At 44.5% G+C, this 14,606-nt stretch overlaps 1 protein-coding gene across 1 annotated transcript in view; it reads left to right on the forward strand.

The window, feature by feature from the left end:
- LOC129837714 (nuclear factor of activated T-cells, cytoplasmic 1-like) overlaps positions 1-14,606 on the forward strand; it is a 73,592-nt gene that overhangs the window by 10,703 nt on the left and 48,283 nt on the right. The window contains exons 4-6 of the mRNA XM_055904102.1: positions 8,758-8,960; positions 12,651-12,823; positions 14,217-14,357. Of these exons, the coding sequence (XP_055760077.1) occupies positions 8,758-8,960; positions 12,651-12,823; positions 14,217-14,357 (517 nt within the window). The remainder of the gene's footprint in view (positions 1-8,757; positions 8,961-12,650; positions 12,824-14,216; positions 14,358-14,606) is intronic.

A 14,606-nucleotide genomic window follows, 5' to 3' on the forward strand; every position in this document is an offset into this window, starting at 1 on the left:
GGGAAAATACGAATCAAGCTTCTGACTGGAAGTTAGTTGGCAGAGAACGATTCATGCAGAAGGTCAGGTTTATACACACGCAAACACACACAGTGTTAGCAAAACGAAGACAGGATTTCGTCATATCTCTTCCCTGTGTGTAGGATGTGGAGGCACATATCACTTTCTCCTCCTCTTCTCGCTTTCTTTCTCTCTCTCTCTCTCTCTCTCTCTCTCTCTCTCTCTCTCTCTCTCTCTCTCTCTCTCTCTCTCTCTCTCTCTCTCTCTCTCTCTCTCTCTCTCTCTCTCTCTCTCTCTCTCTCTCTCTCTCTTTCTTCACTCATCCTGTGCAGTCCCCAGGGAGGCTGGATAGGGGTGATAGGGCATGTTGTAGTCCCTGGGGGTGCCCTGCTGTTATGAGCAATGAGTGGCAGGCGATCGGTGGGTGGTGCAATCATGGAGAATGGGTGAGTGTTTAGTGATGTGGGAGGACAGGGAGAGAGGGAGATGGAGGGAGAGAGAGAGAGAGCACATGCAGAGAGAGATGTTATGAGGGCAGACAGAGAGAGTGAGGCGGTGGAAGGGTGTAGGGAGGGCAGAGGGAGGGAGCGGCACAGAGGCAAGAGGGAGAGAGCGAGGGCACAGGGAGTCACCAGGCAGGCAGGCAGCTGGGTCTCGGCTGTGTTACCCCCAGAGAGACTCTGCTTCCTGCTGATTAGGGCCCGGGTGGCCCTGGGGTTCGGTGGAGGGAGAGGAGGAGGGGTAGGGTGAGGTGAGACTAGTCCCTGAGCCCATCCAATGCCTCCTCCCCCACCACCATCCTGGCCCAGGGGGCCTCCGCTTCACTGCCGATGTTGCTCCTCGTGAGCCGCTCATTCTTCAAACCTCTCTCCCACACCCACATTCCCAATGCTGGCTAAACCTGCACAAACACCAGCACTGGGGTTTTGGCTCAGGGCTGGATAGGCACAACACCTACCTCTGAGTGATTGTGACATGTTCCATCGCTGTGCACACAACAGTTTAAAAATAACATGGTGAAAAACATGATGAGACACTGTGTCTCTAACCTATCAGTCGATGAAGCGTTGCAACACACGCTATGACCCCCGCAACACTGACTGACAAACACCTGACTGAAAAACAGTTACTCAAAACAATGTTTGCTACCTTTACAGTGGCACTGTTTCTGTCTTCATGACCGCTCAATTTTCTAGCACGGAAGTCCTCCTGTAGCTCCTACATAATGAACAGAGGTGTTTTTCTAATCCCGGCTGCCAAACACACAGGCTCCCCTTTGTTTAGGAAACTTCCCGTTCTAACAGTGACATCATGCTCAGCTCCTAGCTCCGTCTCCTCCACCATACCGCTCTCCACCGGCCCCTCTTGCAGGATGAAGACGTAAATCTGGGGAGGCCCCAAACTGCAGCCTGTTGCCACAGCCGCACACCGATGGAAACCTCCAGATTATGCGGTACACTGTCTGCACTCTGCTGTCCGTAACCCCTCAACCCCTACCGGTTTCCTTTCTGGCTCCTCGATCCAAAATTCCATCATTTCTTTTGGAGATCGCTACAGTGCAGACCTACAGTGCAGGCCTCTCAGCCCCTTCTCATGATGATGTGCCACGTCCTGACCCCCGCGGCCACTTTTCCACTTTACTTACAGGCTGCAGACCACAGCGCCATTAACAGGATGGAGGGTCCTCTGCTCTACCCCTACTACCCTCCCCGTTCTCCCCCTGATGATTCGCCAGGCTCCCCTCCTCTCACCACAGTTATGTCCAACGTCTACAACATGGTTTCCAAAGGCATGCTCAGGAAAAATCTTCGACCTCTCTTTACACACCGAAGACCACCACGTCATGATGGATGAGTTTTTCCAAAGAAACCAATATTATGATGGAATTGAATGATTGCCAAAGTGGAATTACATGGAATTGTATTTCTATTGAGGGGTAGCAACCTGGGAAATTTCATTCAGGTTTACATTGAGACAGGAAACCATAGAAAACACATAGGCACGCACAGGGCACGCAGTGTTAGACAACACCTGTAGAGTATTAGACCCATCACACAGTGTTGTAGTAAGTACTACATATGGATAGAGTATATACTGTAATTATAATGACTGGGCCTGCAGGGCCTGCCTTACTACGACAGGCTTCTCTCTCTCGTTAACTCTCCGTTTGGAAAATAAAGGCATGGTAGACAGAATGTGTCTCTCATCCCCATCAATGTGTGCTTGGCGTAACCATCTGGTAGAAGTGTGTGTTACAGTACAGTACATTTTTCCTTTAGGATGACATGAAGCACCTTAGCGTATATGTGCTGCTGGTCGAACATGTGCCGTATCACCTTGACATCTATGCTGGCTGTGTAATGTCTTCAGCAACAGCTACAGTAAATGTACGTTGGCTGTAAAGACTGTCATTTATTGTGTTTTAAATCTGGTGCCACTTCTTGTTTAAAACATGAACGACGCCTTTGGTTCTTCCGTGCAGACTCCTGGGTTCATTGACGAACACCGTCGTGAGACGTTTCGCAACAGAAATGAAAAATGAGCATTTCTTATTGGAAAAGTTCTGATCGTACCTCCCCGTTTCATTTCATTTCGAGAGCATTTTTCTATTTTCGTTTTGTCCCTACTGAACACGACCGTGTACTGCTCTACAAGAGGCAGTCATGGCTGTTCGTCTGTGCCCCGAGGAGCAGTTAGGGTTCCCATGAAACTGTGTTTCTGCCTCCGAGGGGCTTCCCTTACTCACAGCCTTGGTATATTGGGCAACCACTAATTACCATTGAACAGCAACTGGAAAGAATTGGAGTAAATGACTGCATTTTCACTGGTTTGAGGTGAGGACCAGAAGCCGCCGGATTTATGAGGCAAAACACTGGTTACCAGCCTTTATATCAGGGGTAGACTGAAATCATTTACACATCACTCTGCCCAAATGTAATACCCTGTACCTTGGCTAAAACGTAATGCCTAGACATTTTGGTAACAAGTCGTTCTTTTATTTGGAATCTGGACTTTGCTGGTCTAGACATGGGCCAGGACTTGAAACGTTGCCCTTGATTACATAACGTTGGGGGCATACGCTTCAATACAAACTTTGAGGAATATAGCCGCTTTGTCGCTTGTATAAAGAAGTGCCATTTGGAACTTGGGGAAACCCAATACGTTAAAAAGTCACATGATGATATATGAATACTGTATGACTGTGAGGCACTGGAGAAAGATGATCATAAAGACGGTATGGAGGGAAAGAGACAGCTTGGATGAGTGTTTGAATTGGGTACAGCGGAGTCTCGCCGTGTGACTGTCAGCACTTGAGAGAGGGAGCGTGATAATGGGGAAAACCTGAGCTGCCCTCCTCTCCTCCCTCCTCTCCCCTTCTCTCCTGCTTCCAGTCTTCTCTCCCCACCGCTGCATGTGCCACGTGGACTACGAGTCATGACATTTCTCTAGGCGGTGATGAAATCTCTGTGAGCTAGACAGAGTTAGAGGGAAAGAGAGCGTTCCAAGTGCCGGCCCATATTCACACTCTCCCCACAGCCCAGACTGTGCTGCTACTCACCAGCAAGTCACTTTCTTAAACAAACATGTGCAAATCTTTTCTCTGTCATATTTCAACCGAGTCTGTCTATAGAGCTTGAGCATAGCACTGACAAGTGTGAAGTCGAGTTTTAATATAAACAGTACGTAAACCAAGGTAATAAAGCACCAGCTACAAAAAAAAAGAATACAAAACATAAAGTTCATTAAGCTATCACTGACAAGGACACATGATTCTCATTAAAGAGAACATAGCAAACGTGGTTTGAAAGCCCATAGGAAAAACCTTCGGAGCACCACCATCTCAGGGCTGAATTTTAGCAGCCGTGATGATGGATCTGTAATGGTTCATGTGAAATGAATGGTGGAAAAGGACGGGGTGAGCTCTGGTTTCTGAGCTCAACACCCTCGCAGTTACACATCGTCAAAACCCAGACATCCCAGCTGCGTACAATTACACAATTAATGCTTCAGCGGACATGTACAAACTGTTTTATTTGAGATTCGGTCTGTCCTGCATGGCACGTGTTGGAAGAGGAGATGCTGTCTAACTTGCCAGTAGATGGTGGTTAGAGGTGTAAAGTAATATGGCACATGCAGTGGCAGAAGCTGGTGTGGTGTGACTGCAGCAAATTACGCTTCAATTCAAATTCGGTTTGAGATGATCTCAAAGATAAATATACGTAGCCCAGCTTGACTACATTCACAGCTTAGCTAAACTCATCTGGTCAAGATTAGGCTGTATGTCTAGACTCATAGATGGCTGGAGACACAAATATGAAGTAGGATTCACAGGTGTGCGAAGCCTCTCTCGTTGAACCACGCTTAAACTTTACCACGGTTCGTCAACTTCGTCTTTTCTTATTGCCCTTGTGAGGATTTAAAACGAAGGAGTACATTTTGCGCTCAGCTTGTGGTTGGTGTGTGTGGACTAGGGAAGGTCACAGGAGCAGAGAGGGAAAGAGGTAGAGAGGGGATAGGGGAGAGGAGGGTTGAGGGAGCACATATGGTAAATGAATTGAGGGAGAACGCCCAGGGGGGACCCTACCGCGTTCCTTTCGCTGTCGGGAAGACCAGCATCACTGAGGGTTGCTTGAACTCATTAATCACTTCCCTACAACACCGTAGGACACCACCGCCATCGTGTGCTGCGGCAGCATTTCCGAGTGAAGGGATGAAGTGAAGAGATAAAGAATACCCCCAACACACATACACACTTCACCTCTTGTGGTTTATCCATACACAGACACGTGGAGGCTGAGGCTAACGTAATGGTTGGAGGTCACCAAGAAATTCAATAACATAGTCTACCGAGGAGCAAAGTACAAAAGGGACAGAGGACACAGGCTTCGCAGAGTGCCTGCCTGCCTTTTATTAAATCATAAAGAAATGATGCAATTTTTTAACAGACCGTTTTGCGTTTTCAAATTGGTACCTCATGCCCGGTTCCATCGGTTCCGTCGTAGCATGATGGTACAACTTTTTCCTTCCTTCTCGGTCGACTTGTTTATGTGTAAGTAACTGGTAGCATGTGGCGGCTATGCGTAATAACCACTGGTGACACTGTAAGTAAAATATAAAAAGGCGAGCAGAGAGAGGCGTCTGCCGGTGAGGTCACCGCATGGATGAAGTGCTCTCTGGAGACACATAGACTTCAAGAAGCTCCTGACCCCAGCGTAACTTACTGATGACTAGCATGTGTGGCTAGCACACAGGTCAGGACAGATGCTGGAGACACGGTGGAGCTGTGAAGAAGAAAAAAGGGGAAAGTGAAGGAGAAAAGGAGACTGATATCTGAATCAAACAGGTGATGATATCAAGTCGAGAAGTAGAAAACCAGATCATTTTGTAATGATTGCTGCTGGTTTGTCCATTATTGAGACCCTTGGATAGCATATGTCGAGTACTGTACTGTGTTGAGAATCACCAACAGATAGCTACTGCATGGGCAGGCGTGAGCATAACTCGATGTGTCGCACCAGCCAATTATGCCTTCAGTTTGTAGATCACCTCACCTCACTTGTTTTCACAGTCACCTGGCAAGTTTATCATCAGTTTGAGCAAAATTAACTCAGTCTTTCTTCACTGCCTTCACAGATGCGTGCTGATTGTGTCTTCGGTTGGTAATTCCCCTTTGTGTTTGGCAGAGTGTTTGGCAGAGTGGGTTGTTACTGAGTGTCAACATGGCCAACAAGGCAGACAAAATACTGGAGATACAAGATTCCAGTGATATATTTCTCTACCCTCACTTACTTCCCAATCCCTGACCCCCCCCCCCCCCCCCCCCCCCCTGCAAAGGTAATTATAAATCCATTAATCAGATTATGTCATAAGGTTACATGTGGTCTGTGTTTTTGTTCAATGACTCAATTCGTTAAATTAACACTGGGTCGCTTATTCCGTTTGACTCGCTGTTTTCACTCGGACGCCGCAGCGCTGAACTTCCACAAGACTGAACTTTAAGAAGGAGATTTTGAAATGATACACTTGTACTGGGGAGATAATTGAGCAATTTGTGGGATTTTTTCAGATGGACGTTGTTTGGTTAGGAACTGTCGAGTGTAAGTGATTTCTTGTGACGGTCTCTGAATGTGGTCAAGGACCTAGCTGTGTGAAGCCATGGAGGTCTGTCCAGCGTTACCCAGCGTTACCCCCACACACACACACACACACACACACACACACACACACACACACACACACACACACACACACACACACACACAACACACACTTGAACACACATTACCTGGGAGCTGGGAGGTCTAAAGATTTGGTTGCACCGGAAGTGGTCCATTGGGTTGGCAAATGGGCCTGGGTCAGGATTCTTACCCCAAAATATTTGGTAACATTCACCACATTGAGGAATGTGCACCTCAGCCATTTTCTCCCGAGGTTGGAGTATTTTCCCCCTCTCCGAATGGGTTTCAACCATCCCCCATTCTTCTTTCTGCAGACAGTGTTGTTGTAGATGGTTGTAGATCAGGGCTCTCCAACCCTGTTCCTGGAGAGATACCCTCCGCTAGGTTTTCGCTCCAACCCCAGTTGTAACTAACTCGATTTAGCTCATAAACCAGCTAATTATTAGAACCAGGTGCACTAAAATAGGGTTGGAGCGAAAACCTACAGGATGGTATCTCTCCAGGAACAGGGTTGCAGAGCAATGTTCCAGATGCTTCTCCTGGTTGATTTATGGTTGTTCTAGGTTTATTTTGTTGTTCTAGATGGTTGTCCTGGTTGGTCTATGGTTGTTTTAGATGATTCTAGTTTTTCTAAGGTTGACTAAATGTTCAATGGACTGACAGGCATCGCCTTCTCACCTAGCTGTTGTTTGTCTATTGGGGCTATTGGAGATCACACTCGGCAGCGATAGTCTACTGAGTAGTACTGAGTAGTACTGAGTAGTAGCCGTCTTAGCTAGATTTCCATCCCTGTTTTTTTGTGTACTTGCTTTTTATTGGGGAATCTGTAGCAGCTGAAGGTGGTCCGTGAGAGGAAGAGGGGAAGTGTATAACTGTTTGAAGTGGTGGTTCCGATACAGGGGCCTCTTTCATCTCTGCGTGACACCGTCTCTGGTTCCGCTCCTGAGCTTCATAGGCTTTAATGAAAATCATAATGCATGTTCATAAATGCCCAGAGGCCAAGGGATTGTATGCTGTCAGCATGCTAGGCACAAGTGTGTGAATGTTTTTTAGGTGAGTGAGCGACTTGCGATTAAGCTATCCTTGCTTCACTGTGATCTGGTGTTTTCTTTGTGTGGAAGTCAAGCTATCCATGTAAATGTGGATAGAGATTTTCTTCTGTATTTTGCAACCAATAGTAAGTAGCCTGAGCTCATAGGAGCTGGAGCCTATCTCCTGCTTCTGTAGCGTGAGGCAGCTTGATGTACAAGTACACCCCCTGGACAGGACGCTAGTCTATTGCAGGGCCTTATCCTCAATCAATCTCCTGTGTGCCAAGATTTTTACAGTCTTTGGTATGACTCGGCCAGGGATCGAACTTCCATATTCCAACCTCAGGGTGCTCTATAACCACACGGCAACTGATTTTATCATTTATTAGGTCCAAACGCAGAAGAATGTGATCAACAATGTACAATGTGGTGGTTCATTTCTTTACTGTCAAATGAGGAGAGACAAACTTATCACACAAGTCAGAGTTATACTTAAACTAAATCTTTAATCACTTATTAATAAGGGAGCAGGTCAATACAACGCACACATATAACGTTAATCGATTGAGTGCTCCACGATAATGATGGCTCGTCATGGCTGGTCGACGATTCACGCTCAGATGAATCGTCGAGAGCCCCGAGACTAAGAAATATGTTCAAATCGATAAAGAGTCATGCCATTTTGTTTCAATTGAGTGTGCGTCACTTTTGACCAGAATTTATATTTTCTCATAGACATTGGTATTTTGATATTGTGTGTACAAGACATTTATTGAGCACATGTGGAGCTACTAATCATCTAGGATTTATTGTTCTTGAGATTTTGCTGATCACATTAAAAAGCAATTTTATAAAGGATTGCATTTAAAATACTTAATATGTATTGTGCATCAGCAGATATATTCAACATAGATTGCCAAAATACTGTTTATGATTACCCATTATGAATTCAACTCCTTTTCTGACATGCAAATTAATGTTTACTCACTTCAGTCCATTGCTGAGGGGATCAAATCCTCATAAACATTGTGCATCATGCTCAGAGGCTGACTTTTAAATTATCGTCTTGGTTCTCTATTTGGTCTCCAAAACGGTCACTTTCCATTGAGTCACTGTCAACTGCTAGCCTCTACTTGGGCACTTTTTTATGGAGGCTGTGAGGTTTTAATGAACAGTGAAGTGATGGGAAGCCAACCTCTCCATCAGCACTTGTGTCTGGCTGCCCAGAAGATCTCTACCCCAGACAGACTACCTCCAAAATATCAAAACCCTCTTTAACTCTCCCCTAAAGGGATGTACATTAACAAACCGCTCCCAAATTCGAAAAACAGAAGACTCCAAGAACCGAAAAACAAATCCGACCAAAGGGCCTATTTTCTGAAACCTCCCCCCAAACAAACTTCACTAAAAGCAATCATTAAAGGGCTTCCTAACTATCGGTACCTGATGTGGTGTTCAATCTCTGTTTCCCCAAATGACGGGTTGTTTATGAGGTGCTTTAAAACCCGGCGTTGGGTCTCACCTGGATCTCTTTGTTCTCCCGCCAGCTCTACGGTTACATGGAGAGCGAGCCCCTAACCCTGCAGCTGTTCATCGGGACCGCAGACGACCGCCTCCTGCGACCGCACGCCTTCTACCAGGTCCACCGCATCACGGGCAAGACTGTCTCTACCGCAAGCCACGAGGCCCTGCAGTCCAACACCAAGGTGCTGGAGATCCCTCTGCTGCCCGAGAACAACATGCGAGCCATGTGAGTGCTTGTCCTTTCCACTCTCCTCTCTCTCTCTCTCGCTCTTAACACTAGAAATGCTAGGCCTCGAAGGACCCCCACTTTGAAGTAACGAGCAAGCATTTTTGACTGCAACATTCTAACAGTGTAATAAATGCATTTCATATTTCATTCTAATTTGGTTGTGTTTATGAAGGTCTTGGGTAACATTAAAACACAATAGCATTTTCATTTGTTTATGTTACTGTAGGCCAGGGATAATCGACTAGATTCAGACGCAGGCAGATTTTTCCTTGAGCGGATGATCAGGGGACAGGAACATAATTACAAATAATTTGTAGACTGCAAATTGACTGCAAGAAGCCCAAACAGATATAATATTTGACTAAAGCTGAATAATTTCAAACCTTGCTTACATTTCTATACGATCATGTGTCTTTCTATTGTGTGTGGGAACACTTGGGAACAGATTTCCAGAATTAAAATCACTTGGAGCTGATTTTCTGGTATTTTATTATATATATATTTTTTTTTACTTTGTTTTGTTTTGCTTACAAAACTTTGGTGGGGGCAAATAAAATCACCTGTGGGCTGTCTGTTGGGGAACCCTGCAGTAAGCTATCTGCTGCTGCATGCTCACATGTGGAGCTCATGAAACGGCGGTTATTCTTGGCAAGATTTATAATTTGAGTGTATCTCTTCAATTTTGAGAGTTATTTAACAAAAGTGTTTCGGAAACCTCAGAATCTGCTCTTTTCTGATATTATATTGAAATCAAAACGTCTTCCATGCAAAAAAATAAGGAATGTCTTCTTAAAACTGCTTATAACACAAGTTATGTTTGTGATATCGGAATTCTAACAAAATTCTAACAACAGGCTTATATAGGAGGGGGGCATGACTAACAATGGCAGAGATTTTTCAATTTTAAATTCATATGCAGTCAAAAGGACTGGCTCTGTGCTTCTAGTGTTAAAAATGGTACCATTGCAGTATTTGCAATGATCACCAACAGTGTGTGTTAGAATTCAGGAAGAAAGACAACCAAAGCATGCCTAATACAGTGCAGTACATAATGTATAAGTCTAAATGGAATAATACCCAGAAAATCCAATAGGCCTTATTTCTGTTGGTTTTCTACCCATTGCACCCAATCTGCCATGTGCATAAAAATACACAATTCCTGAAATCACTATATCCTTGTGTGCAGTTATAAATCACTCTCCAACTCCGGATCTCCAGCAGGTCAGAAGGTTGCACTTTACAGGGCACAATGGATACATCTGATATTCGAGAAAACGATTCAGATGACGTCAGGTTTCCCCTTTTGTCGTCACCGTATAAGCTAGAGCGAGAGAGCAGTGAAAGGATATAGTAAAACTGAGCCTCGGGTTGGGGTAGAACATTGTAGGCCAGGGTAGTGTCCATTAGGTCACGCTACTGAAAACGTTTTAAAGTGTTTCGCGACAGAAAAAGTAAATGAGCATCTCTTAGTCCAGGTAGTTCTTCCGTGTTTCAGTCTGTTTTCATCTGTTTGGTGTCTAATGAACACAGCCCATGTTTTCTTTCTCTACCGACTGGCTGGAAGGCCAGGGTCTGTCTGAGGAGGGTCGGTCGCTGACGGAGTCTTTCCATTGAGCTGTTAACAGTCAGCCTGATAACACTCCGGCTAGCCCTTTGCTCTCACGCCAGCTCTCTCTCGCTCGCTCACTGTGTGGGACGTTACATAGACGGTACTGTAGACAACCGATGTCAGACTCCAGACACATATCTCTTTCTTCCCTATTGTTACTGATAAAGTTTTATCTGTTGTTTAGTATCCACCCATTGAAATGGATAGTAGCCAGTAGCTACTACTTTATTACACAGTATGTTGTCTCTGAGAATCTAGAATATTCTGGGCAACTTCTATACTATGATTTCAAATCATGTAACATTCACTGAACGAGTAGAGTTGTTGTTGGGAAGAGAAAAAAAAATCCACTCAACTAGTCAAAATTTGTCAGTTCATTTTGATTTGACAAACAAATGTCAAATAAACCATCAACCTGAAAATCAAGTTTTTGTTCGGTATTTGTTCGGTAACCGTTTCTTGCCACCTTTCCTGTACAACTGACTAGGTATCCCCCTTTCCCTTTCCACCATTGCAGTCAGTGACTTAATGCTTTGTTTGACACTGTTCCGCCACAAGTGTAGGATACATCTTGCAGTGTTTTTATGGCCATGCTGTCCCTACAGATCTTTACTTTGAGCTGACTTCAACATATCGCTGCTACTGCCGTGACTGGCTGCTCCACACCATAGTGCATGACAAGAGACACTAAAGTTCATTCCAACAGTCATTTGACAGTAAAATAGAGCATGGCATACTACCTCTAATGTGTTTGTTTTAAAACCATAACTGCATGACTGAACACTTGCATCGTGCATGAGCCACTAAAGAAACGTGTTGTAAGTGTTCTTTAAAAAAAATATAGACCAAAGTGAAGGGGAAAAATAGATTTGTATAAAACTTGACATTTAACATGTTCCAAGAATTCCACCCAAAAAGCTACAATGTAAAATAATTGAAATGCCAAGCCATATCCCATATGTATTTTTTGACTTTTTACCAGCAACTTTTTGGTTTTAGTTTAATTTCTTGAAAGGCCAGTCTGAAAAGTCATGCCTTTTTCCCCTAAGAAGGAAAATCCTCCCGCAAAAAAAAATATATTAAATGAAATAAAGTAAATAAAGACAGCAAATAAAAAAAATAAGTCTGTAGCTAAATGTGGCATTGGTTAGTAAGGTTGAAACCGTAAATGTTTGAAAAGTTAAAAGTATGAGACCCGAACAGTGCAGAGGGAGCATTTTTTTTATTATTTTGAGGAAAGACAGAGGGTTATAAAGTGGCTGTGAGAATGCAGGCGGCAGCCAATGGGCTTCTCCTCTGGAAAGTGACGGTGGAGAGACCAAAGGCCTGGGCGGTGTTCATTAGGCACTAATAGACGATAAACTGAGTGAAACAGTTGCAAATAGTTTGAAAGCGTTTTCTGTTACTTGCCCTAATGAACACGACCCTGAAGATTGCTCCAGAGAGCTGTATTCTGGGGGCGCCAGGAACATTAAAAGTCACATAAACAAATTAATGTTGTTCTCAGAAGAAAGTGGGAGTGACTCAGTAGTGTTCTGCGGGACTTCCGATATCTGTGATCCGGGACTTTAGACGAGACGTCTCTGAGTAGGAGTGCTGATCTAGGATCAGTTTAGCCTTTTAGATCATAATTAATAATATTATATGGACAGATCCTAGATCTGCACTCTTATCTTGGGAGAGGCTTTGTGGATCTGGTCCTGGTCTCTTTGATCAAATAGGGGAAAGGGGGATACCTAGTCAGTTGTACAACTCAATGCCTTCAACTGAAATGTGTCTTCCGTCTTCCGCATTTAACCCAACCCCGCGTTCCAGGACTTGTTCATGACAGTGAACTAACTGTACATCTGCATTACACTGTAGATGTCTCTATGGTCTAATGATGATGACCTAATAATAATATACTGTACTTACAGTATATTCCATCTGTAATCTATGTCTCAATATAGTCTGATGATCATGGTCTATAATAAACTCTGGATTCCGGAGACAAGCAGTAGCATAGTGCTCATACAGACAGTGTATTGATTAGTAGCAGTATGCTGATGCTAAAATGGATCCTCTCCCCTGTGCGGCAGCATTGACTGTGCAGGGATTCTGAAGCTGCGGAACTCCGACATCGAGCTGCGTAAGGGCGAGACGGACATCGGGCGCAAAAACACGCGCGTGAGGATGGTGTTCCGTGTGCACATCAACCAGCCCAATGGCAGGACCATCTCCCTACAGGCCTCGTCCAACCCCATCGAGTGCTGTGAGTATACACGCACGTGTGCACACACACACACACACATATACACACACACACACACACATATACACACACACACACACACACACACACACACACACACACACACACACACACACACACACACACACACACACACACACACACACACACACACACACACACACACACATACACACACACACACACACACACACACACACACACACACACACACACGCGCGCACAATGACTGTTCATTATGAACACACATATCCACAGGTGCACACACACACAAACCCAATAGCACTCTCTTAGCATGGAAATCAGTATGAGGTGGCCTTTTGGACCCAGTTCAAATCTTTCTATGATGAAAGCAATTTGCCAAGTCTTTGAATGCATTGTACTTTAATTGATAACTGTGAAGTCGGGCACATATGTTATATATCCCTCAGTGCATTTTATGACTTGATGCCTAACTTATTGTGGTGAGGTGACCCTATTATCAGAGGTTTATGAAGGGTCATTTGCCAGCCCTAGATCTGGCGGGGATGGAAGTGTGTATGGAAACCGCTAACTATGTCAATCAGTTGAGTGTGTGTGCGTGTGTGTGTGTATATGTGTATGTGTATGTGTGTGTGTGTGTGTGTGGTCATGTCCATCCTGAGGAGATAGACAATGTGTGATGGGTGGTAGGAATGTGCTAGTCTTGTAGTTTCTAGTCCGAGGTTGATGATGATACATGTTTTGATTGATTACAAAAACAAATTACAATGGTCTGATGGATCATTATTACAGACGATTGAATGAGTCAAGTACATTTCACAGTGATGTAATGACGGAGCTTTGTGTGTCTGGCTGTGAACATGCTCTTGATAACCAAGAACCCCGAAGTGCATTGATAAAAGCAGAGACAGGTGGTGGATAAAGTATGACTAAAGTATGACTCGTTATTTGGCTTGTTCCTCCCTGAGTGAATATGAAAAATAATGAATCTAGAAAAAAAGTAAAAAAGCTGATTGGGTCACCAGATAAATATTGTTTTGATCCATTTTTATATATTTCACTTTTTTTTTTTTTTTAAACATCTGTTGTCTGAAAATCAGAAAATAGCCAGTGGTGTTAAAAAGTAATTTGAAAACTGATAAGGCTGTTGCTAACCAACTCCTGCTGTGACATGGCAGAGTTGGGGAGGTAGGGGATCTGGAGGTCCGGGGGCAGATGGGGAGTGGGTAAGGAAAGCTTGAGCAGTATAGAGTGCTGTTGTGTATGTAGTATAAAGTGTATATCCGCTCACTGTTTTTCTTTTTTTCTCCAGCTATTGTGCCAAGTTGGATGTGAATTAACACTCTCTCCTCGTGTCTGTCTGTCTGTCTGTCTGTCTGTCTGTCTGTCTGTCTGTCTGTCCCTCCTCCAGCCCAGCGCTCGGCACAGGAGCTGCCCCTGATAGAGAAGCAGAGCCTGGACAGCTACACTGCCACGGGGGGAAAGAAGATCCTCCTGAACGGACACAACTTTCTGCCAGACTCCAAGGTGGTGTTCGTGGAGAAGGCCCAAGGTAAATTAGGATGCAAACAGAGCAGCTCACACTCTTCCTTAATATCTCACTTTTAAGTTATCCCTCTGTCTGCCTCTCTCTCTCTCTCTCTCTCTCTCTCTCTCTCCCTTCGTTGCGTTCCCTCGGTCTCCTCCCGTCAAAATAGAGCAGGTTCTGCCAGGGAGCCACATGTGGTGTGCATTAAGGAGCTATATTTTTAACCAAACCGTATTTACATTTGTAGAAGTTTCCATTGCCTGTTTAGTGACG

This window comes from Salvelinus fontinalis, chromosome 38 (assembly GCF_029448725.1).
Source record: "Salvelinus fontinalis isolate EN_2023a chromosome 38, ASM2944872v1, whole genome shotgun sequence".
NCBI classification, from domain to species: domain Eukaryota; kingdom Metazoa; phylum Chordata; class Actinopteri; order Salmoniformes; family Salmonidae; genus Salvelinus; species Salvelinus fontinalis.